Source organism: Lontra canadensis, unplaced genomic scaffold (genome assembly GCF_010015895.1).
Source record: "Lontra canadensis isolate GAN:19392208 unplaced genomic scaffold, GSC_riverotter_1.0 scaffold25, whole genome shotgun sequence".
Classification (NCBI taxonomy): Eukaryota; Metazoa; Chordata; class Mammalia; order Carnivora; family Mustelidae; genus Lontra; species Lontra canadensis.
Genome location: NW_022631019.1, coordinates 17913627 through 17938616, shown reverse-complemented (window position 1 = coordinate 17938616; position 24990 = coordinate 17913627). Strand labels below are relative to the sequence as shown.

Genomic DNA, 24990 nt, shown 5'->3' with positions numbered 1-24990 from the left:
CAAATTACCACAAATTTTCGTGGCTTCAAACAAGACACATGTACCATCTTACAGTTCTGGAGGGGGGTCAAAAGTCCTATGTGAGTCTCATTGGACTAAGATCAAGGTATAAGCAAGGCTATGTTTCTTTCTGGAGGCTCTGGGAGAATCCATTTCCTCACCTCGTTGGGCTTTTAAAAGCCACCCACTTCCCTTGCATGGTGACCCTTTCAGTTTTCCATGTCACATCACCCACTGACTGGTCTCTCCTGCCTCCCTCTTCCACTTCTACAAGGACCCTTGTGAAAAATTAGAGCCACCTAGATAGTCCAGAATAAGCTCCCCATCTTGAAGTCGTTAACCTTCATCACACCTGTAAACTCCCTTTCGCTGTGTAAGGTCACATGTTATTGGTTAGAGGGGATAGGATGTGGACACCTTTGGGCACCATTATTCTGCCATTATCGAAGCACAGGGCTTCAGAGAAGGTCTTTCATAGAGGGTGACAGGGACCTGATTGAGGTGGTGAGTGGAGCCATGCAAACAGAATGTGAGGGGCTCTCCAGGGAAAGGGAACCCTATGGCAAACGCCCAGCAGTAGGGGTAGGATTGGTATTTAAGGACCAGCAAGGAAAGCTAGTGTGGCTGCATATAGGAAGGGGGTAGGTAGAAGGAGATGAGGACAGAGAGATGGGGGTGTTGGCCGTGCAGAATCCCAAAGAGCTAATCCCTCCCCTGTTCCAGGCCCTCAGTTCTACAAACCCTATCCCTAAGCCCATCCTGCTCTGCTAAACTGACAGTCGCTCCAAGAGGACTTGCATCAATGACCAAACTCCTCCCACAAGGATTGCAAGATTAGAAGGAAAGGTTCCCTGCAACAGGAGGTATTCAATTAAATATTTCAAAGAACTCCCTGTGGGCTAGCAGGAAACGGTCAGTTACCTACCAGAAAGTTCGGTAACATGAGAGAGAATAGGTCTTAACTAAGGGTCAAAGGGGCCAAGTGTGCCCCCCGGATCCCACATTCAGGGCCCAGCCAAGCTCCCAAGGTGAGTGGTGAGTCCTGACTTTGGCCACTGGCCATGCTGTGACCTCAGTAAACCACGTCCCCTCCTCCGACCTGTTTCTCTGGCATAAGGGACTTGGACTCAAGGATCTTCACGGTCCTCCCAGTGTTGACCAGTTGTGATTCCCACCCCCTAAGACTCTCTGATCCTAGGGATCGTATATTCTAGGACAAAAGCCTTGTAACTGTGTAACCGCAGGCAGGTTCCTCTAGCCCGCTGAGCCTCAGTCTGCGTACCATGTGGGGGTGACACCAGAGCCCACCTCCTCGGGTGCAGTGATGGTGACAGTGCCAAGCACACGGGGAGCACTCAATTAATGTGAGTTCCAGGGACGGGGGTTCTAACGTTGTCAGTCTCAGCGCCTCAAGTCTGTGACCCTGTCTCCAGAGCCTGACATTTGCTGGCTGTGGGATTTTAAGTCTCCAGGACGCCCCCCCCGCCCAACTGCCAGCGTGCCCCCAACGCCCTGGCTTCCCCCACGTGCTGGGTGGCTTGCCTACCCCATGACCACATGAAAAGCCATTCCCCCAGGGTGTCCCCACACCTGGGAAACCCGGCAGCCTGCCCGGCGCTGGCCCCGCCTGGTGGCTGGAACACCGGGCAAGATCAATGACGCCAGGCTGGGCTCCCAGTGCAGCCACCTTGTTCCAATCAGGGCTGGGCGCCTTCCGCTCCGGACCCCAGCCCAGCCCCTAGCTGCTGCCCTTCCCGGGCTCTGCCCAGCAGCCCACGTTTCCAGCCCCGTGACCCCAGAGAAACGATGCCCACTGCCTGACTCCCCTCTGGCTGCAGCCTGCCCAGACCTGGGCATTGAGGAACCAGCTGGCCGATGGGGTGGCTGGAGGAGCCCCAGGCCCCAGGGAGGGGGCGGGGTCTGGTCCTGGCATTCAAGCATCAAACTTTACAAACCCCTCTCACCTCCAGCCTCGGTTTCCTCAGCTGCACATTGGGTACTTCAAGTCTCCCCATCTGGTTTTCAGGGCCATTGTGAGAAAAGCAGAAGAGATAGAAGGCGGAAAATGTTTTAGGAACTGTGGACATGCCCGGTCCAGAGGGGGGTGGGAGAAAGCAGGTGGGAGAAGGCAATTCTTCCTTCTTCCATCTGGGTCCTTCTCAGCCTCCAGCCTCAGCTCAGATGTCACCTCCTCTGAGAGACCCTCACTGAGCACCTGCTCTAAAGTAAGGGAGACCACCTCCTCGCCCAGCACCCCCACCCAGTCATCTTCTGTCCCTTGGCCTTCATCATTTTCTCCAGCATCCCAAGACGCTATCAAATATTGGCGCGTTTGTCTGTTTACCTCCTGGTTTATCTTCTGCCTTGCCCGCCGAATCAAAGCTGCGTGGGGCAACTGCCTGTCGTCCACAGCAGTACCCCTGGCACCTAAGACAGCCCCCTGCACGTGGGCTGAAGGTGCTCAATGAGTGTTTGCCGACCGAGCGGATCTAGAACTTCCTCTGCATCTGCTTCCCATTTCTCCTCTTCCTGTCCGTCCTAGCTCCCTGCATCGGGTGCAGGGCTCCCCGAGGACAGGCCTGGGAACATTTCCACTTGCGCCCCTAGGGATGGGGCCGGGCCTCTGGGAGCTGAAGGAATGTCACATCATCAAGGCCAGCCCTGATTTGACTGAGCCTCAAAGATGGGGCAGTTAGAAGGCCCAGCCCCCACCCTAGGTCTGAGCACCTTCTAGGATTCCCTTCCAGAAGCCCCCTCAGGTACAGTCAGAGACACACAGGTGCTAAACATCACATCCTTGCCCGTGACAAATGCAGGCCAACAGACAGTGACAAAGAGTGCCCCGAGTCTGAGCCTATGGCCTAGACATGCCAGGCAGGGATTAATGGGCCTGCTCAGGTCACTATTCGGCTCTGCCCACATCCTGAGCCCCTCCCTGAGAGCCATGGTCCTGGTAGGCAAGGAGGGGTAGGTAGGCTGACATCACTCCAGGAGCAGATCTCCCTTGCTGGACACCCCCATCCCAGCCACCCAGCCCTGCTGGCCTTTGGTCTCTCGGGGTCACCTGTGGACCCTGGGCCACTGCTCTGTCTTCCATGGTGTCTGCGCTCCCCATGCAGCCAAGCCAGGCAGCTCAGGCTGCCAGGCTACCAAGTTCAGCTCCCACGTTTACCTGTTGGGTGAACTGGAGCAAGTTACAAGCTTCCTGGGCCCTGGTTTTTCAGTGTTATCATGGGGATGTTGACAGGGGGCTCAACCCATAAGGTGGCCATGAGAATTAAACAAAATAATACCTGTAAAGTGTAGATAGCATTCATTATTGTAACTGAGGGGCCTGGGCCATGGGATGAAGCTCCTGGGGTGAGCAAAGCACAATTGCAGCATCTATGAAGCTTGGGTCAAACCCCAGCTCTGCCCCTTCCTGGCTAGGTCCAGCAGGCTTCCTCAGTGACATTCAGTTCCTCAGTGACATTTAGTTCCGTTTAGTTCCATAGAGGAAGCCCAATGACCCGGATCTGGAGGACAACTGGTAAGATTTAAGAAGCTCAGTAGGGAGCATGCTCAGTGGGGGCTGAGCGCCCAGCAATGCCCTATATGGAGGTGTTGCCATGAGGAGGATGGCTTCAGAGACCACCAGATCATTCGGCTGAGATTGAGTTTGTAGACAGGACAATCTGGTTGAAACAGTGATCTGGTCGAGAACAAACACTCCCCAGTTTTGACACACTATAGGCAGTTTTGCAACTGTATAAAAATGTAAGCATTTTTGTCCATTTCTTTAGAGCTTTGGGTCAGGGGTATGTCTTTTTCTATTTTCCTCCCTTTGCCTTTCTTTCTAAATATTTTATTGTAAAATATAGTAACAGAAGAGTATATAAAACATAAATATGTTTAAAGCACAAAAAATAAAACAGACACCCAGAATAAATAAAAAAACAGAAGCCACTTAGCTGTGGCTTCCAGACCTGGACCCTTACAGCACCTGACAGGCTGAGGTGGACTGGGGAGCAGGAGAGGGGGGACAAGACCAAGGCTGGGCCTTCCAAAGTCTTGTGTAAGGCAGAGCTGGGCCAGCACAGGGACCTCAGAGTCAAGTCCAGCAGCCAGTGAGCCTCCTACATGACCCTGAGCATGCCTCTGACCTCTCCTGGACCTCAGTAGCTCCAGAACTGTCCTGGATTAACATGGAATTCTAGAACACTGAAGATGGACAGTCCTCCTGAGGATCAAGTGTGGACCAAGGCATTTAGCTCCCTGATGAGGTGTCTGATGCCCAGAGAGGGAAGGGACTTGTCCAGGGTCACCCACCAAGAAATAAGGGGACGGCTGTCCTGGAGCCAGCAGCCAGGTCCATGAGCCTTGGGCCTAGCCCATGTTATAGGTCATGACCATCTTTAGGATCCCTTCATCCACAGTTTTCTAGGATTCACTGAGAACTGGGACTGCTTTAAGTTGATCAAGACACAGGGTGCAACTGCTTCCCCAACCAGGGAGGGTGGCAGAGGGAAACCAGGGCATGAAAGAGTGCAGGAAGCCACAAAGAAGAACTTCCAGGTGTTTAGAACCCAGCACTGGCGAGGGGTGGGGGAGGTCAGGACTCCTGCTACATCCCAGCCAGACTGAAGACAGTGACCCACACAGAGAGTTAGCACATTTAGGAGCAGAACAAACAACTCTAAAACCGGGACACCCCCCTACCCCCACCCCAGCCATCTGGATGCAGGCCCCCATCCCTACCATGCAGCCTGGTACTGAATGCTCTACTAGCCACTGGACATGCCCCTGAGCAACCTCACCTCTCTGGCCTCTGTTATCCCTTCTGTTATTTGGAAAAAAAAAAAAAAAAAAGCTTGACCCTGCCCATCGCCGCCCCCATGGAGCATGGTGAAGATGAAGTATTGCAGCATGTGGAGTGGTTAAGACGCTTGCTTTGGAGGGAGAGGGACCCGACTCCACATCCAGCTTCCTTGCCACGTGGAAGCCTCTCGGAGCCTCGGCCGCTCCATCTGCACAAGCCATACGATTGTTCCGGAGTTCGTCTCAGATGATGTCGGCAAAGTAGGTGCTCAAAAGAACATGACTCCCCAGGCCTGGAAGATGTCGCCGTCAGCTGACGGGGTGACTTGTGGGCCGGGACCGCTTACCTAATCTAGGGATGCTCGGCGGCAGGATGAAAACACTGACCCTTGGTTCAAAGAGTCTGAAGGACTTCGAGGCAGTGACGGCAGAGCAGGGGGGCGGGCACGGGACCCTCTGCAAGTAGGATGCTGCGTCACTGCTGGGCTCACTGGCCCCGGGGGCCAGCCCGGCCAGTGGGGCATGGAGGGCATCTGAAGGCCGGCTCAGGTGCAGGGGCAGAGGCCCTTCCACCGTGGCTCCCACTGCCCCTCCCCGGGGCTGCTGCTGGGCTCTCGACCGCTGGGCCCTGCCACTCTCGGTGGCCTCGGGAAGCAGCATAAGAGACTGACTGTTCTCCACCTCGTTATGCCCCGTTTTTATCTCATGCCATGCATACAGCACATAGTTGATTTCTTTCCGCAAAGGGCTGCGCTTTTTTTCTTTTCCAAGGGCGACGCTGGAAAGCCATGTGGCTTTTATTGCTGGCAGGAATGTCTGAGGCGTTCCTTCACCACCACATGAAATGGAGCCGTAATCTTCATCTGCGTAAGGCCAAAGCCCCCGGTCTCCTCAGAGCCATCAGCCTCTGAGATTAATTAAGGCTTCACAAGGACTGACAGTCATTAGGACCTTTTTTGGGGGGGGTGGAAAATCCCTAATGGGACTGGCTGGGCTGGGGAGCCACTGGGTGGGCGGTGGGGTGAGGAGGGCCTGCCACAGAGAGAAAGGCATCCTGGACCAGAGTCCCGGGAGGGGGCAGGAGGGGGTTCCAGACTCTGCCCCTGGCCTAGGCGGTGACTTTGAAGGAGACCCTTTCCCTCCCTGGCCCTCAGTTCTTCCGCTTGACAAATGGGAGATTTTGGATATGGTATCTCAGAGCCCATTTTAAAATTCTGAATCCTGCCCACAATTCTCATGCCAGGATTCTAATTCTCTTCCATGACTAGAACTTCAAGCATCTGATTCTGGTCCATGAGAACAGACCGTGGGGCCAGGCTGCCTGGTTGGAATCCCGGCTCCACAGATGCTCAGCTGTGTGACCTTGGGCAAGTTTACATCTTCACCTATAGGATTTTGATCGGGGGGGGGGGATGCTGGACCTCCCCAATAAGGGTCCTGTGAGGCACAAATGAGCACAGAGTGTGGGATTAGGGCCAGCATGCTGGAAGCTTCACTGTTGTCAGTAACGATTAATAGAGCTCAAGATTCTAATCCCATGGTTCCAATTCAGTTCCAAACATTGGTTTCTGACTGGAAGCTATTCTTACCATCTGATTAAGGCTTGGAGATGTTTTGAACCTGAAAATCCTCCTGTCTTTCCTCCACAATAGGAAGTGTGAGAAGCGCCAGCCACTCAGAGGAGCTCTTTCCCTCCCTGCCAGAGCTAAAGCCCCTTCCTGGGCCTGGGAAATTCTGCCCTTTCCAGAACTCTCCTGGGCTTCGAGCTACCCAGGGCCCTCTCACCAGCCTCTGTCCCTCCCAACGAAAAATCCCCAGATTTGAGGACTCTGCCAGCAGAGCGCTCTGCAACCCTGCCCCCCATTGACGTAGAGAGAGAGAGGTTAAGGTACTCTGACCAGCCAGCAGAGCAGAGACAGAGTCTGGATCAAGGAATCCTGTTGAAATTAAGGCCCTCCAGTTCTGAGGCCCAGAGTGGGGAAGCTCTTCACTCTCTGAGCCTCAATTTCTCCATCTGTAAAATGGAGAGAATTAAATATCCTGCAGAAGCTCCAAGAGCATTAACAATAATTAAAATAAAAGTCCCAGCATACGACAGGACTCCAACTAATTAGGGTAATTATTAGTCATAAACCAAAGGGCTCTACCAGAATTATTTCCCTGTTTCATAAATGATGAAAGGGAGGAACAGGGAGGACAAATGGACAACCAGAGTCCACTTCCCTGGCTACTATGGGGCCTGCCTCCTCTCCCCTGGCTAGGCCCACGATGAGACCACCTCTCTCCATCCTTCCCTCCTGTCTCTCTAATTCCCCAAGCTGAGTGCCCTCTCAGGAGGCTCTACAGGTGAGTTGGAGTAGAGGTCCAGGGCTGCACAAAACAGGGACCCAGTGCCACCTGAGGAGGTGGGAGGTGGGGAAAGGGGCCCCATGGGCTTGGCCCCAAAGTCACAGTAAAACTTACCTGGGGGTCCACAGGAAGCCAGCTGGGTGCTTTTAGGGACCATGGAAGCTCACTCTCGCTGTTCTGATAGGGATGCTGAGGACCTGAGGGAGACACACAGACTCTGGCATCTCCCCAGAGAAATGGGTGCTCAAGGTCCCATCTGGCTGTGAGGCACCATCAGGTGGGTCCTGGCCCAGCCCACCTGCGGGCTGAGGCAGGGTGGGTGGAGGCTGTGGGTGGCTGTCAGCTCACCGTGCTTTTGGTTGCGCCATGTAGTCCACTGGCCTTGCGAGGGCTTAGTCCCTTAGAGCTCCCTTAGAGCTCTTCCTTAGCGAAACTGGTCAAGCCTCTCCCACTTTCTTGGCCTCAGTGTGCCCATCTGTATACTAGGGACCACAGCCGAGTCTACCTCCTCACAGGTAGGTTCTGAGGCCGGAGGTGAGCATGAGGCAGGTAAGCCTCCGCAGATGACCCATGCAGCCCCTTTCTGCTTCCCAGTCTGGGCTGGAAGGGTCTGCTAATTTCCACACTGATAGCTATTTCACTGTGTCTATTGCGCACCCCCTCCCTCCACCTGGCTCCACCACCATCGTGATCGCGAACGTTTATTAAGCACTTTCAATATCTAGACAACAGTTCTCCCCAATATTTTGTTCAACCAGTGCAGGGGTGCACAATCGGGTGGTGCCTCTGATCCCTAAATTTTGCATCAGATCAGCCTTTTAACCCCACTCTGGTTCTCCCGAACCCAGAAAATATTGAGCAACATTTCTCTTTGTTTCAATGGGCATAAGGCCTACCCCACAATTGCCGCGGTGAAATGAAAGAGTGTACTAAAGCCAGAACACGGGGCCTGGGCACTGGAACACTTCAGCAGTCCTCGCTGTAGCTGTTCTTCCCCTTTCCCCCGCCAGGGGACAGAGGCTCAGGGAGGTGCAGAAGTGCCACAGGCAGTGGCAGAGCCAGTAGCTGTGTCCTTAACCACAGGGCTCTCTCCAGCTCCCCCTCCCTCCCTTCACAGTCTGGTCCTTTCCAAAAAAAAAAAAAAAAAAAGAGAGAGAGAGAGAGAGAAAAGAAAGAAAAGAAAGAAAGAAAGAAAAAGAAAAAGAGGGGAAAAAAAAAGAGCCACCCTGTAATTTGAGAAGCACACTTGTCCTTCTGCACTTTCAGAAGCCTTCCAGAGAGGCTGCCCGAAGGAGTTCTTTGGGGTAAGGGCCCCCAACCCTGCCAACAACAACCCCTTGACCATATTAATGTTGTTCTTCATGACCTTTTCTCACTAATTTGTGTGCGTGTGTGTGTGTGTGATAATACGTATGTATAGACTTACATACTTGAAATCGGGATGCAAGCAAGTCTAGGTTTGACTAGCAGTATTTACTTTCCCATGGAATGATTGATGGCATTAGATGTGGGGAAACACAATGTTCCTGCCCTCCTGGAGGGAGTCTTTAATCATCTGGATTGTGAAACAGAGCCATCAGAACCACCTCCATTCACGGAAGGGGAAACTGAGGCTCCACGGAGGGACAGAAACGTCCCACCTTAAGTTCCAAGCCACTGGGCGCAGGAGGGCTTCACCAGACTGAGGGTGTGGAGGCCAGACTGGAAGAAATCATTAACTTCTAGAAGACAGTCCTCTGCTAGTAACTGGACTGGGGCTCCCATGAGACTTGGGATGGAGGGAACACGAACCTCCTTGGGGATGGGGTGGTGGCTAATGGTGTCAGCTGAGGCCCAGTTCCTAGTCAAGAGAGTGTATGCCTGTAGGGGGATAGGGGGTGGGGGTCAGTGGGTTTCCAGAGTGAGGGTCTAAGAGCCTAGCGGAAAGAAGTTGAGTCTTCTTAAGATCCAGGCTCAGGCAGCCCTGTGATGGTAGCTGGAAAACCCTCCTGCAAGCTGGCTCTGCCTGGAGGCAGGTCACAGACAGTCCTGACCTCTCCCAGGCAGCCCCTAGGTGAACCAAGGTGGGGCAGGATAGCCATGGACTAGGCTCCAAGTCCTGGCAAGCTTTGAACCTGAGACTTGAATATTTCACAGATGGCAAGTGTGAGGCCCACAAATCGGAAGAGACTTGCCAAGGGCCCCCAATGAGGGGTGCCCAGGCCTTAATTTTTCAGTGTGACAGCAGCAATAGCTCGCATGGATGGAGCACCCCCTGTATGCCAGGGGGTGCTAAGCACCTTACACACATTTCTGTGAGGAGGCCACAAACCTTAGCCCTACTTTACAGATGAAATCAACAAGAGCCAGAGAGGTTTTAAGCAATGTCCCCTAGCTCACAGTAGGTGGTGGAAAAAAGAAAACAGGTAGTGGAACTGCAGATCCCAGGCCCCTTCCACAACCAGTGAACTTCCTAGAAGGTTTTCCATGTCACATATGTCCTGTGTCTGGCACACTTGGGGGATCCTCACCCCATCCCAGGCACCAGATTCTTGACGAATCAGACCTGCCCTTGTAAGCTCTCTGGCCTGTGGGGAGACATATGCAGGCACCCTGCTACCACCAATGCTTTTAGAGTGCACCCCTAGGGGTCACAGGCAGCCAGAGGAAGGCGCCCTGATGCAGGGTCGTTTTGAGGCCATGATCTCACTCCCAGGGGCAAAGGATGCTGGTGGGAGGAGTGGCCCCCAGGTCCTGAGATCTGTGGGCCCCAGTTTGGGTCCCTGCTTACCCAACTCTGCGCCAAAGTACGCCCAGACCTCCTGACTTCCTCACGCTGCTGTGGACAATTTGAGCTGCTCTTAGCTGGGAGCCATTCAAGAGAAAGTGGGAGATTGGTGCACCAGTCCACTGGAAGAGGGAAAGGATGTGTCTAGCCATAGAAAACGGGAAGGAAGAGGGTATCCACGTGTCCCATGTAAGGGAGTGGGAGCTGTCCAACTGTCTCTCGAAATGGTAAAAAGAAAAACAGAGAGGTGGCCCTAGGTCTGTTGGTCAGGGATGGGGAGGATGTAAGTTAGCCATTGGTAGAAATTGGGAATGGGCTGGCCTGTTCTTCTGTGTGTCCTCCTCCGGCCCCTCAGGACGGGGCAGGAGAGAGAGGACTGTGCATTTCTGACGGGGAGAACGCTCTGTGGGTCCAGTGCCACAGGGACCGTGGGGTGCCAGAGAAGCATCCGTGTCCATCAGGGCAGGTAGGGCAGCCTTTGGTCTGACACAAAGCTATAGGTTTATTCTGGCCGCATAGATGGTGAGGAATTGTCCAGAACGTCAGCCCAGAAAGCATAGTTCCTAGGAGGCGGGCCCTTGCTCCTGGACACGCGACCGAAGCTGGCACACATCTGTGGGCAGGGCCTGGCCGGGCAACTCCGCGGCGGGCAGAGTGCAGGCGCCAACTAGCGGTGGCTCCCGAAACTGCTCCCCGCCCGGCGGGCCCGGGCGACCGCAGTCTGGAGCCCCAAGCGTCCCCGGGTTCCCGCGCCCACACGCCCACACGCCCACACGCCCACACGCAGTGAGTACCCTCCCGAGGGCTGGAGCCACGCCGGATCCTGTGCCAGGTGCCGAGACCCACAGGAACCGCATTTTCAGGATGTCCGTTTGTGAACCCGCCGTAGGATGAGGGAGAAATCAGGCGGAGGGGCAAGTAAGGGCACGGGTGCAAACTGAAACCACTAGATGAATCGAATTTACAAACCCCTGATACAGCGGGTCCTGGCCCCACAGCCGCTCCAGGGCCACACGCGTCGCTTCCCCCCCCCCCCCCCCCCCGGCCCTGGGCCGTACCTGGCCACAACTTGGTGGGCCTTTTGGCGGGAAGCTCCCAGAGGTCCAACGCGCCAAGGCCCCGGTACCTCGTTTTCTTCTGGTTCCGCCGCTACTGCACCCCCGTTTGGGAGAGTGCAAGGGCCTTGGCCCCGGCGATCTGCAACTCCGAGATGCAGGCTCTCTAAATAGATCCCGTAGGGTCCTTCGCTGTCCCCGCCTTCGAAATGGCCCGAGGGGCTGACGTGAGGCGACAACAGGGTCAGGGACCAGCTCTCCAGGTGGTCGAGGTTGCGCGGGAACCTCTCCGCCCTGAAGCGCACACGGGTCTTGAATTCGTTCCGCAACGACGAAACGGCGCGCACTGGGCCGGGGTCAGATCCCGGCCGCGATCTGGCGGCCACTTTCGAATTCTATCCTTCTTCGCTTCCGAGGTTTGGAATTTGTTGCACTGCACCTGTCAAGCGCCGAGAACAACGAATACTCAGCCCAGTCTCCAGACGGCAGAGACTCGGTACGCCTTCGTCGGTTCCCTACACACGAGGGAGCACCTCTGGGGCGATAATCCAAAATGAATGGGGGCTTGATCTTTGCAGTTCCCCTCCCCGCTGTAGCTTGTCCTTAGGCCCGCTCGTTTGGCCTACGAGGCGGGAGAGGCCAGGGTTGCCTGCCGTGAAGCCACAGGAGTCGATGGGCCGCGCGGGCGGGAGGGAAAGCGGTCTGCGTCCCTGTGGCGCGGCCGGAGCACACAGCCCGGTAAGACGGAGGCGCGGGCCCTCGGGGGGCCGGTGCGCATCCACGCGGAGGAAGAAGATTGCCTCCTCTGGAAGCTGGGGCCCTTGGCTTGGCAGCCATCCCCTCGTTCTCCGCACGCTTGTCTTCCTGCCGTGGACTCGCGTCTTCTTGCGCGATGCGAGACCGTGGCTATATGCACGGGGCAAAAATCAGGGGGGGAACACTCGCGTTTTCCAGGCTCCGTCGTGTTTTTCAAAGAATCACGGGCCGCCACAACGAAGGACGACGAAGCGAGGCCTGCGCGGTCCTGAAAGTTGCTTTGGGGGAGCGGAGAGGAACGGGGTTTGTCACCGCCAAGCCAGATTCCAGCCCCCCCGCCACCCCCCGCCAGGACACCCGTCTGTCCCTGGTCGGCAACCGGGCCAACGAGGCCGGGCCCAAAGCCGCGCTGCGCTGGGAGCTGCAGAGGCGGCTGGTGGTCGTGGAATCTCGTGTGCGGTGGAAGCCCTTGGGCCGAGATAATTTGCGGGACTGCGGGGGACGCCGGGCGCGGGGTGAAAAACCGCTTGGGGTCGGCTCCCCGCTCGATGTCACCGGCCTTGGAGCCCCCACGTCCCGCAGCAGAGAGTACAGGCATCAGAGGCCGAAAGCAGCCGGAGCCGGGAAGGCCCAGCTACCGGCAGCGGGGAAAGGGCGCGAGAAGGGAAGCTGCGGCCCCCGAGTCAGGGAGCCGCCGCCCAGGAGGCAGCCGCCCAGGAGCCCTCTGGAGGGCCCGGGCGTTTTAACCAAATTTTTAGCATTAACCCCGGGGCCCCCGAACTTTCGAGGAGCTCTGGGCTAACGCGCCGGGCCCCCCGACCCGGGCGTCCTCCCCGGGGCGGGGCCTTCCGCCCCTCCCCGCTGGGCGGCCTTCGGCGGTCCCCGTTCCTCCCCCACGAGCGCTGCCGAGGTGCCGGCGATGGGGCTCCGATTGGCTGCGCGACGCGTCGCTCGGGCCGGCCCCGCCCCCGCGGGCCCCCGGTTACTAACCCCGCGCGGGTCGGCCCGGCGTCGCCACTCAATTCTCGAGGATTTGTTCTGGGGCTGCGGCCGCGCAGTCGGTGGGGCGGCCGCGAGAGCGGGCTGCGGGGGCGGGAGGCGGCGGCGGCACAGCCCGCGCGGGCCCCGCGGCGGCCGAGGCAGACGTCCCGGCGCGAGGGGCGGCCGCAAGCCGGGCCGCGAGCCCAGGATGCGGGACTAGCGGGCAGGGCTGCGCGCGGCCGTCGGGGCTGCGAGGCCTCTCTCTGCGGGCGGGCCCCCGGCGGGGCGTCCCCGGGCGCCGCCCCCTGCGCCCTGAGGCCGCGGCCCGGCTGCTTCTGCTTTCCCGCTTCTCGCGGCAGAGGCGGCCGAGGAGGCGCCCGCGCCGGCCGCCCCCGGGGGAGCCGCGCCGCCGCCGCCCGCCCGGCGCCCTGACGGCCGCTGTTATGCGTATTCCTGTAGACCCGAGCACCAGCCGCCGCTTCACACCTCCCTCCACGGCCTTCCCCTGCGGCGGCGGCGGCGGCGGCGGCGGCGGCAGCGGCGGCGGCAAGATGGGCGAGAACAGCGGCGCGCTGAGCGCGCAGGCGGCGGTGGGGCCCGGCGGGCGCGCCCGGCCGGAGGTGCGCTCGATGGTGGACGTGCTGGCGGACCACGCGGGCGAGCTCGTGCGCACCGACAGCCCCAACTTCCTCTGCTCCGTGCTGCCCTCGCACTGGCGCTGCAACAAGACGCTGCCCGTCGCGTTCAAGGTGAGTGCGGGGCCCGGGGCGGGCGGACGCCGGCCCTGGCGATCCGGGCGTCTCAGCCGCAGGACCCCGGGGCCCCGGCCGGGGAAGGCAGGGGAACGTAGGGGAACGTGCCCGCTGCCTCGCCGCGAGAACCCAGCGGCTGGGCCCAGAGCGCTTTCGGTCTCCCTGCGCGCTCCGCCAGGGGACTTCGGCGTTCCCCCTCAGATGCACCCGGCATGGATGGCTTTTCGGGGCGGGGGTCGGGGGTTGCCCCCTCCACCTTCGGGGAGCCCGGCTGAAAGACGCTGATGAGGCAACGGGCGGATGGGGCTTCGCTCCTCCCCAGTCGGGATCCCTCCGACACAGCCTTGCGGGCAAAGGGGAAGAAGAGCCCCGGGACCAGGGCGAGGCCCCGGAGGTGGGGTGCGGAGGGTGGATAGGGCCTAACCTCCCCTGCCAGCACCCCTCCTCCTGCACCGCTTCAGAAACACTTCCTGCTCACACCCTCCACCTCTGGCTTCTGAAATTTTACACCGGGCGACTCTAGGACTGAGAAGGGGGGCACCGAACCCTAAACGTTTGCGGCAGGAATCCCGAACGCCGAGCAGAAATGGGGGGGGCGCTCCCACCCCTGGCAGCCCCCAGTCATTCAGAGGATCTTTTTCTCTTTGCTAGGGAGTAGGCGACTGTTTCATTTTCATTTTTTTAAGGGGGCAGCGAGATGAAACGAAAACGCCTTGGTTTTCCCCTAAACCTCTCACAGCTGCCGTGAGAAAGGGCAGGGCAGGAAGGGCCAGCGGCTGGGGGTGGCGGGTGCCCGAGGTGGCTGGAAACAGCGGCTCCTGGCAGCTGAGGCCATCCTTGCTCCCATTAAGACGACTCCAAATTGGAAAGAAAAAAAAAAAAGGATGAGTGGCTCTTGGAGGTCTCCTCGGTGACATCTTAAAATGCCAGTGGGGAAAATCTCCCGGGGAGGAGGGGGAGGGGGAGGCCCGTGTGACTTTAATCCTCAGATCGGAGGTTTTACTGTCACTTGGAGCTTAAAAGGAATCTTTGAAATTAAAAGAAGACAGGATGTTGACAGGAAATCTGGCCTTTTTAATCAGACCCCAAACATTTTCTCCTTGAAATTTTTACCATCTGGATCCCTAGTCCCTGCACACGGTGGCCACGTTTAAATGGCTGTGACTACATTTGCAGCATGATTCCTTTTCAAAAGGCATCTGCCTCTGCCCGCTGCTTGGGGTGGCGGGTGGGGGAGACCATATTAGGGGGGCATCTCCTCCCCCATGGTGCAGTTCCCAGCAGGTGCATTCTCCTATTGAAAGCCCCTCTCTCACTTTAAATGGGTTTTCTGTACAACCCCTCTCAAAACACCGGTTTGTTTTGCATTTTGCATTTTCCCTGCATAACGAATTCAGTCTCGGCAGAGGCCGGCAGACTGGGCCCGGGCCACATTTCAGGGCCGAATTTTATACCCCAAATGGCTCTAGCTTTAATTCAGCGTGGGGAGCCGTCCTGTTATTATTGTTGTTGATATTATTTTTATTTAGGGACGTGGTTGCTAGGAGCACGTTGATTCCTCTTTTGCTCAGGCCCAAGGAAAGAGGGGAACTACACCCCACGCCATAGTGATCGAGCTCATTCACTGATTTCATTGCAAGGATAATTTCTTAGGACATGACTTAACCAGTTGAGCTAGGATTTGGGTGTGGAAGGTGGAGATTTCGGCTTCTTGTTTTTGTTTTTTTGGGGGGGAAGGTGTCCGTTGGGGTTTCGCCTTTTCTCCGCTCTGCCTTTGAGAAATCCTGCAGTGTGCCTGGGACCTAGGGGAGCTGCCTGGCCCCTCCCCGCCTCTCCTAAGCTGTCCCCCTGCCCCTGTGCCTTCAGGTGGTGGCGCTGGGGGACGTGCCCGACGGAACAGTGGTGACCGTGATGGCTGGCAATGATGAGAATTACTCTGCGGAGTTGCGTAATGCCTCGGCGGTCATGAAGAACCAGGTGGCCAGGTTCAACGACCTTCGCTTCGTGGGCCGCAGTGGGCGAGGTGAGCTGCAGGGAGTCTGCGTACCCTGACACCAGCAATGGCAGAGGTCTAGGAAGGAAGCTGAGAGCAAGCCCTTGGGGTCCCAAATGAGAGCCCCAGAAACAAGTGCCCAGGCCCGGCTTGGTCTCAGACAGCGGTTTGGAGCCCCATGGGAGTGTCACAAAACCCTTTGAGGATGCGGGTCCTTGGCCAGAAAAAGACACAATTGGCTTCCAGCTTCTGGGGTTTACTAACTCATGTAGCTGTCCGTGTTACCCCCTTTCCCGGTGGTTGAGTGTTCTGGCTTCATAAAAGACACTAGGAAGAGATCACGGATTAAGGAGCTCAAAAGGGGACCTCGTAGGTCTTCTGTGGCAAGTGGGCTTAGCAGCGGGCTTAGATGAATGGCTGGTCTGCGGGGGGGCCCAAGCACCCCAGCCACTCTCCCCACGGGGCTGGGATCTCCCCAAGCTTCAAGCTTTGAGCAAGCTGAGGCTGCCTCTCCCCAGCTGTGGTCTCCTCAAGCCACAGTTTCCCCAGCCCTGTGAGCCTTAAGGTGGTTTAGGAGAGACACGAATGCAATGCGGGAAAGCAAAGCAGGAAAGCCTGCAGGCTGCCACCCCCCCCCCACCCTGCCCAGAATCGAAGCTGAAGCCCGTGTGCCCCCCAGCCTGTGTGATTGGCCTCTGACAATAGGAAGGAAGGCAGGACCAGCCCGCTTGCTGTGGCTCCCGCCCCAGGGCTCTCGGGTGGGAGGCTGCTGGGACCTGAAACCCATCATCACTTCTGGGTGGTGAAGCCCTAGAAACCCTGCCCCAGCGAAATGGAGGCTCAAGGACTCGCTGGCCCTTTAAGACCAGCCTGCTGAAAAGTGCCAGTCGCAAGACCCAGCCTGCCCCTCCAGTTGGGTTAAGAAAGTACGATAGGCTCCCTCTGCCCGCAGTCTCCACAGAGGCTGAGGCAGAATTGTACTTTTCATCACCAATAAACAAGACCTTCTCAAGGTTTTCGTTTGCTCCCAGCCGACAGCCCTGCTCAGCAATGGGCATCTGGGCACCATTTTTTCCTCTCCAGCCGTTCAATGTATACATACAAATGTCAAACATATTTTGGCTTTTCAGCATTAATTAAAACCAGGGCATTATTTGCATGTAATAACTGTTTACTTGTTACTTTTTATGAAACTGAAATAGTTTACATTCTTTCAAACATTTCCTGTTCCTGTTGGCTCCCTTCCCCACGCACAGATTTCTTTCAAACGTTGCCCTTAACTGGTTGCAGGTTGATGGATGGAAAATGTTTGCTTTTATGAATTAAGCTTTCATTGCTGCTCCTAATTAGTCTCCAAGCCCCTTTTGTCATCCCCAATCTCTCCAGCCTTTTGCAACTTAATCCCAGCTGCAACCCTGTGTGGAGAGTTATTGGCCACCGGTTGGTGGCTGGCAGGGATGCAGCTTGAATTTGGGGCGGTGGCCAGGTGTGCAGGCCACGTGGCATGAAGATATGCAGCCGGCCCGCCGTAGCTGCAGCCCCTGAAAGAGCAGGCAGAAGGGGAGGTCCATCCCAGGAACCCAGCAAAGCATCAGGAACATGGAACCTTATTCCCTGTCCTGGGAGGTGAGATTGAGAAAGAGAAGACACGGTGATCCCAAGTGACCAAGGGCATGGCTGGCTGGCTGGCTGGCCTTTTTGCTGCATAAAGTGATTTCTTCGTGGCATTTATGCCCACGGACCTGCACTCACCCTGCAGGACTTTGGGGGAGAGAAGTGGGTTTGCAAATCACTCTTTAGCTGGTGCGCTTGAAGCAGGCGAGGCTGAGGCTGGGGTTGTGGCTCTGGAGGACGCAGGAGGCCGAGTTTATAAATCATTCTCACAGCCCTTCTCCCATCAGTCTCCCTGGTCCTGGGCGGGGGCAGGAAGGGGCCTGAGCGGGAGTTCCAGTACCTGGGGACTTGACCAGACTCTCAGACCTCAGAGTCTCATGGTATTGAACAACGTGGACTCGACAACCAGCCCAGCTGGTTTCATTCCTAACTCCGCCAGTGACTTGCTGGATGACATGGGGCAAATGGTTTAACCTGTCTGTGCCTCAGTTTCCCCAGCTGTATAAGGGGACAATAAGGACCCCTCTCTCCCGAGGTTTTACAAGGATTAAGGAAATCAGCCCTGGTGTATCACTTGGCACGCATTGAGAGTTCGACATGGGTTACAGATTTTGTTACATCGAATGCCTGTGACTGGAGATCTTAGAAGTCCCTTTGAGTGGTATAGTCACTGATTCTGTGATTATGGTGCGGTTTGGGCGGGGGCGGGGGAAACCCAGAAGGTGTGAATTGTGGAGTGGGAGAAGTGGAGGCGGCTGGCAGTGAGGAGGGCACAGGGGTCCTCTGGCCTGCAGCAGCCCGTCCGCTGTGCCCCTGCTGCCCATTGGGAAATTCCCACCGAGAGGACAAATCAGTGATTGACCCGGACAGTGGGGCACTTCGAGAGTTGAGACAGATTGGAGTTTGGGACCCGGAACCATTCCCTGGCCCTCTGACTTCTGCCAAGATCAAGAAACCAGATGGAAACTTCTGTTTGTTTCCTTGCCTTTTATTCCTTGATGCTGTCTCAATTCCAGGAAGATAGGTTTCCATGGAGGACATAGACACCACCACCACAGAGCCCTCATGATAAGCCTGAAGATGGGAAAGAAACAAGGGAGGGAAAGAAACCAAGTCACTGGTGTGTCCTGCAGTGATTAGGGCCGAGGTTCCCACCCTTCTTACAACAAATACTATATAACACACTTTTCATTGTCCTACAATGAAATGTGTAACTAATAGAACCTACCTACTTATGTGCAGTTTCAAAATCCATAGAAGTTCATAGCTTTCATGGAGAAAAAAAAAAAGAAAGTTATTTATGATAAAATATCCATCTGGGTATATAAATGTGGGGTGAGATCGCCCTGTGGTGAGTGGGAGCTTGGCCAGCCGGCAGAAGCCCCGGGAGCACCGCGGCAGACCACCAGCCCGGGCGTGCAGGACTCAAGAGTCCACTGCCGTCGACGACATGGTTTTCTGAAGGGGCGAACAATGCTTGGCAAAGTTCTGAACAAAATTTCAGGGGGAAAAAAAAAAACGGTATTCCATCCTGGAAAATTCAACAGATACTAAAAGTGTGCAAAAAACTTGGTTTTATGTTATGTAAAACTGAGTTAGGCTCATGGCTCAGAGTATCTTTGTAACAAGTGTTTCACACACAGGAGGAATGACTGCCTGGGTGCCCTGTACCCAGCTGGACCGAAGCCTCCTCCGCTCCTCTCCACCCCCCCCCACACCCCCTACACCCCTCTGGAGGACCACAGGCCACAAATTCCCAAAATGTCTTCTAGGAGGCAGCCTAGGTGAAAATGAAAACAGCGGGAGCTCCTGAACAGTCATTAGCTGTTTGAAAAGAAATCCTAGTAGGTAGAGCGAGATTTGAGGAGAGATGTGTGGGTGTGGCTTATAGGTTTCTTGACCAACGTCCAGAAAACCCAGAGGTCCCCTGAGATGTGTTCCTGCTGTCCTTGAGGCCCCCATGATGGGGTTTTATGACATGAGAACCCGGGCTGAGGGGAACAGGGACTGGCCCAGAGCCACACTGCCAGACCCGGTTGTAGGTGCTGATTGGTCCAGGGTCCCATGAGCTTGTCTGGAGTCACCCAGGTCCCCGAGGGGTAGTTGTTTCCAGACTGGGACTTCTCCCCTCTGGCCAGGGCCAGTCCCTGGAGTGCCTTGGTTAGCAGTTCCTGGACTTCTGGCTGATGGCAGGTCTGCCTGAGGTTCCTGCACGAAGTCCTCTACCTTCTCTGTTATCGCAGCTTCCTGCCCTGAGACGGGGTGAGGTGGGAGGAGGCGTTCACCAGCAGGCAGAGAGAGAGAGCTGAGGGGCTCTCAGGAAGACAGCTTCCCCCCAACTCGTTCTGGAGACCCCTGCTTCTCATGGTACCTGATATACACCCCTCCCTTCCACTCTTGTTCCCAGGTCCCAGCCCCTGCCTTTTGTCCTCCTCCCTCCCTCTCTTTGGGCACCGGGGAGGGGTGGTGCCAGGCCTGGAAAGCAGGAGGAGGCTGTGGGGGAGGGCTGATGACCTCAGGGGTAGTTTGTGGTTTGCTGCCTGGTGAGAGTGGAGGCCTCTCACTGCCCAGGAGCAGGTCCTTAGTATGGGGCTGGGGCGGGGGGGCCAAGGGGGTGGCGGGCGACTCCAGCACATTCTAACCTTTCTGGTCCTGCCTAGATACTGTTGACCTGGATGACTCATTGCCCCTCTGTGAGTCTGTGTTCTCATCTGTAAAATGGAAACGGTTGTCTCTCCCTTAATGATTTTAACAAACATTTCTTGAGCACCTACTATGTGCCAGATGCTGTCCTAGGGGTTAGGACACAGCAGTGAACAAGACAGAAGTTCTGGTGCCCAGGGAGTTTACCATCTAGTAGAGGGAGACAGAAAATAAGTAGAGGAATTGCCAAAAATAATAAGCATGATGGGGGAAGTTTGAGCAAGTAGGGAGGGAGCAGGAGGGTCCCTGATGTTTCACATTGAGCTTCTTAACCTTTTTTTTTACCCCATGGGTCAACTTGACAGTTTCAGAATAATGTGTTTTAAAGAATAAAATGAAATACAAAGGATTACAATGGAAACCAATTATAATAAAACACAGTTAGCAAAATGTCTAAAAAAATTGGGATAAATGTGCTCTTTTATTAGTGTATTAAATAATAAGATGTGGCAATGGGTCTGATGACGACCATGATTTTGAAGTTGTGACGAGCATAAAAGATATTTAGAGAAATTTGCAATGTCTGTAATGTGATATGTAAATATCTGTGACGTCTGTTGGTGACAAGGTCACAGGGACTTCTGTAATACCTCTGTGGTTTGTTGCCCATGGCTATACTTGAAGGAGATACTAAATGGCAGCCAGAGGTTAGAGACAATACAGCCTTCTCTTTTTCTTTCCTGTCCCTGTTCACAGGGCCAACTTAATCCTAAGAAGGAGCCCCAGATGCCAAGTTTAAAATGCCTGCTTTAGATAAAGTGGCCAGGGAGGGCTTCACCGAGGAGGTGACTTTTCAGTAGAGACCTGAGGGAAATGAGGGAGACACAGGAGCACTTAAGTAATTGGGGCCCATCTGAGTTGGCACCCTGCAGTGTCTACACAGTGATAGGGAGTCTGGCGGGGGAGGAAAAAGTCCAGGAGAAAAATGACCAAAGAGGGAGGAAGGCAGATTCCAGGAAGGGGAGGTGGGCCCTGCCTAGCATTTCCCTAGACCTTATACACTTTGGTTTCCAGAAACCATGGGAAGTGCCCCTGTAGTCTGAGAGTGAGGGGTTCGATCTCCTCTGATCCAGGACTCCACGGGCAGGGGCTGTACATTTCCATCCCTGCCTTCAGTGGGCTGGCTCAGGAAGATTCTTCCAGAAAGGCCCCACTCTGGCCCAGTTTGAATCATGCCTCAATTTAAACCACCCCGTTTATACACCAGTTCTTTGGTGTCTCAGAAGAACCCCTGGGGTTCCGTGGTGCGGCCCTGGAAGCCTGGCTGGTTTACTTTCATTCTGGATTTTCCTGTTTCTGGGGCTCGAGTTTTCACATGATGACCAGATCCAGCCTGGCAAGGAGAACCACAAGCTATCCTTCCCTCCCCTGAGTTTTCATCTCCCGCTGGTGAAGGGGGGTAGCAAGACTGCCTGCCTGCCTTGGAGAGTTGCAGGGACTGGACTCCTGTGCTGTCCCTTTGTGGGTAGCCTCCCTCAGTTGCCCACCCTGGGCCAGCCCTGGTGGACACAGGTGCACCGGGCCGCAGGCCCCTACCCTTAGGGAGTCCCTGATTGATAACTGAGGTCCAGAGATGGGGATGCTCGGAGGCAGAGAAGGAGGAGGCCAAGCTTAGAGGAGATGGGTGAAGCCCTCACCCCAGCCTCCCCAGTCTCATACAGTGTGGGGGACTCGATGCTGACAGAGAAGAGGGCCGGAAAGAGGGACGACTCCTCCTTCAATGAAGGTGATGGGAGAATTGGGTTGCCCTTATCTTTACCTTCTACCAAACCCACCAGTTAAACCCCCAGAAGAATCAAGGAATTAAAGGTAGAAGGTAGCAAGAACGCTGTTTATTGAAGGTAAACCTTTATTGGCTTGTTACAGTTCAGGTGGGGAACGGAGCGCTGCCCGAACATGAAACACTAGGAGAAATCACCAACAGGGGAAAGAGCTGAAAATGCCATACAGCTCAGTGTCAGAAGGCAGAATGTGAAGGCCACTGAGCTGAGAAGCTGGTTGCTAACCGGTTAACACAGGCTGATTTCTAAACGGAACTAAAACGCAAATGAGGAAAAAAATTAATTAATTAATTAATAATAAATAAATAAAACGCGAATGAGGAAAGCATGAAGGAACCTGAAGTGATCATTTGTGTTGGGTTTGGGACAGACCATGAGCAGATAAAAAGTTTCAGTCTCCCTAGGCACGGCAGAGAGGCAGACTGAAGTCAGAAGTGTGATAGGTGGCTGTGCTGCTGTGTAGGGGGTGGGGGGCTCCCTGCGGTCACAGTCACAGTGACAATCCGGGGCTCTGTCTGTGCACGGGAGAGATCAATGCCCCTGAATGCATCCCAGCCCTCTGATGCAACGAAATCACTCACCACTTCTTGGAATCTATCCTGAGGAAATAAGCAGAGATGGAGACAAAGATTTTTTGTAAACAAAAGGTCATTTTCGTTTTATTTTAAATGGTAAAAAAAAGAAAATTATTATTTTAAAAGTTTTTCCTCTCAGGAATTTTGAATGGAGACTTTGGAGCCAAATGTCTATCTAAAAATAGAACAGAGCTCTGGAAATAACAGTTGCGTCTACAAATGAAATGCCGGCAGCTCCCCACTCAGCTCTCTCCCAGCCCCCAAACCCCCAACCAGGAGTCAGCCAGGAGGAGGCTGCAGGGCCCGCGCACCCGGGAGGAAGGAGGCAGATAAAGAAAAGACGAGGCTTCTGTGGGTTGAAGTATTTTGCAGCATTAAAATGAAGTTTATGAAGGGTTTTTAATGACACCAGAAAGTGCTTACGATGTGAGGTTAAATGAAGAAAAACACAACCAGGGTATAAATATACGTATTTTGGAATCCTTGCCACTCTGTAAACATACATACCCACCCAAAAGGGACTAGAGCCAAAAACACCCAAATGTTAACAGTGTTTATCTCTGGGTTAGTGGAACTGTAGGTGATTTTTCTGTGACCCCCCCAGTTTTTATAAAGTCATAATTACTTTCAGGAAAAGAAAATAGTATTTTTTTAAAAGATTTTATTTATTTGTTGGAAAGCAAGAAAGCATGAGCAGGAGTTGGGGGACAGACGGAGGGAGAGGGAGAAGCAGACTCCCCGCTGAGCAGGGAGCCTAACCCAGGACCCCCGGATCATGATCTGAGCCAAAGACAGATTTTTAACAGACTGAGCCACCCAGGTGCCCCCCCAAATCTGTATTTTTATGCGTTTTTTAATAAATACACTTGGGTGCTCCCCACTCCAAAATCATGAGGGTCTCCGGGTGGAAGGAATGGCACAAAGGCAGGGAAGCAGGGAGGAAATAGCAGGGTACCCAGAGCATGGGGTGGGGGAGGATGATGCCAGACCTCCAAGGCCTTGAATGCCAAGGCCAACAGCTAGACCTTCACCTAGAGCCCCATCTGCTGCCAGGTTCAAAGGAAAGAGATCTGCCCCTTCTTGAAGGGACAACAGAGTATTGTTAATCGCTCCAGGTGCCAACCTTCTGCCTTTATTCTCCACTCCCCCCAGGGAAGAGTTTCACACTGACCATCACCGTGTTCACCAACCCCACCCAAGTGGCCACCTACCACCGAGCCATCAAGGTGACCGTGGATGGACCCCGAGAACCCAGACGTAAGTGCCAAAGTCACTGAGCCCCCTGGGTGGGGGAGAAGAGCCCAGTGTGGGTGGGAGTGGGGGGCGCGGGGAGAGCAGCAGCCAAGGTCAGATAGATGGCACTGGATGCCTGGAGAATTTTTGTGTGGGATTGCAGTCCTGGGCTCCACATCCCAAAACACACCAGCAACACCTGACCCTCTGTGCTTAGCTCTGGACTCCTGGAGGCCAGCAAGGGTGCTAGGAGGGCGAAAGACAGAATTAGCCTGACGCCCTTCCCTGAGGAACACCTGCCCGTGGAAGGGTGGGCAAAAGGGCAGCTAAGGGAGTATGGACTTGCAGTTTGCGTCTGTTGAGGAAAGGGTTCAGGGAAGGAACAGGCTTCAGATAGGGTATTTGTGAGGGGAGGGGGGCCAGGCCAGGTTTGCGCTGCTCCACTCCAGCTTCCTCTGCCAGCGGCTGAGGGAGGGAGCCATCAAAAACAGGAGCTGGTCTGGCTGCGAGGCCGGATCCCCTCCTTGGAAACTTTCTCTGGATCTGTTACCTGACTTAAGTCACACAGAGCCCAAGCACTCTGACCCCAAAACCCACACTCAGGAATGCAAATTGATTCTGCAAATATTTTTTGAGCACCTACTATGTGCAGGGAGTCCTGATGTGTGTGTTTTAGCATCAGAGAGAGTTGTGTTTCATTGCTTCTGCCTGCTGAAGGGCCTGGAGTTTGCAGATTTAGATCAGGGAAATTGGAGGGTGGGGCGGTTGCCGCAGAGTGGGCCAGAGGCTTGCGTTCCATGCATGAATGAATGAATGAATGAATGAAACTGAGAACCAGCTGGTCCTCTCTGGACTGGCTGCTTTCCAACCAGCGTCCTGACCAGCGTTCGCCTGGACCGCCCCCGGATTTGCAGCGTGCTCAGTGTGGGGTATGGAGAGTGGCCCTGACTTTCTCTTTGTGATAGTGGCCCTTTGCAGTTCAGAAAACCCTCTCGCATTCATTATCTTGTGGGATCCTTGTGAGAGCAAAGCCAAACGGTCACCCCAGTTCCAGTGAGGAGAGAATCTAGGCCAGGGGATGTTGAGAACCTGCCAGGGCCTCCCACGATCTGCTGAGAGGTGCCCTGTCTTCCCAGAGACAGTCTTGCATTTCCATTCTAAGCTGGGTGGACTTGGGGCAGGAAGACAGAATGGGGACCTGAGCCCAGGAAGCTCTGAACAGGGGTGTGGCTATGCCAGGGTGTCATCAGTGAGGGCCACCCAGGCCTGCCCTGTGGGCTGGCCCCTTCCTTCTTGGGAATCGGACTGGCTTGGCTCCCCATCTATCCAATTCCTGGTCCTATTCCAGGGACTGGCCACCTAGGAAAGGCATAATGCTGGGCCTAGTGGCCCGGGATGACTCCCTGTAGGCTCTTAGGGCACACCCTCCATCCTCCTGAGCTCCTGCATCTGGCCATGAGGCTCGCAGGCTGGTATCTGCTCTGGCCGTATTCCTGTTGGGATTGGCCTTGGTTGGATCCACACCCCTGGCCTTGGGCTCTATAGACTTTGACAACCCATGTGCTCTTTTTGGCCTCAGTTTTGTTATCTGTGAACTGGGTCAGTGATCCCAAGAGTCTCAGGTGGTGATGGTT

The 24990-nt window shown here is 55.2% G+C and overlaps 1 protein-coding gene across 2 annotated transcripts in view; it reads left to right on the top strand.

Annotated features, from left to right (window-relative positions):
* Nucleotides 1-24990, top strand: part of RUNX3 (RUNX family transcription factor 3) — a 58115-nt gene that overhangs the window by 18029 nt on the left and 15096 nt on the right. The window contains exons 2-5 of one of the 2 annotated variants that reach the window (XM_032863792.1): nucleotides 5569-5664; nucleotides 13165-13454; nucleotides 15324-15480; nucleotides 23276-23380. In XM_032863792.1, the coding sequence (XP_032719683.1) occupies nucleotides 5569-5664; nucleotides 13165-13454; nucleotides 15324-15480; nucleotides 23276-23380 (648 nt within the window). The remainder of the gene's footprint in view (nucleotides 1-5568; nucleotides 5665-13164; nucleotides 13455-15323; nucleotides 15481-23275; nucleotides 23381-24990) is intronic. The other variant, XM_032863793.1, reaches the window with a different exon arrangement.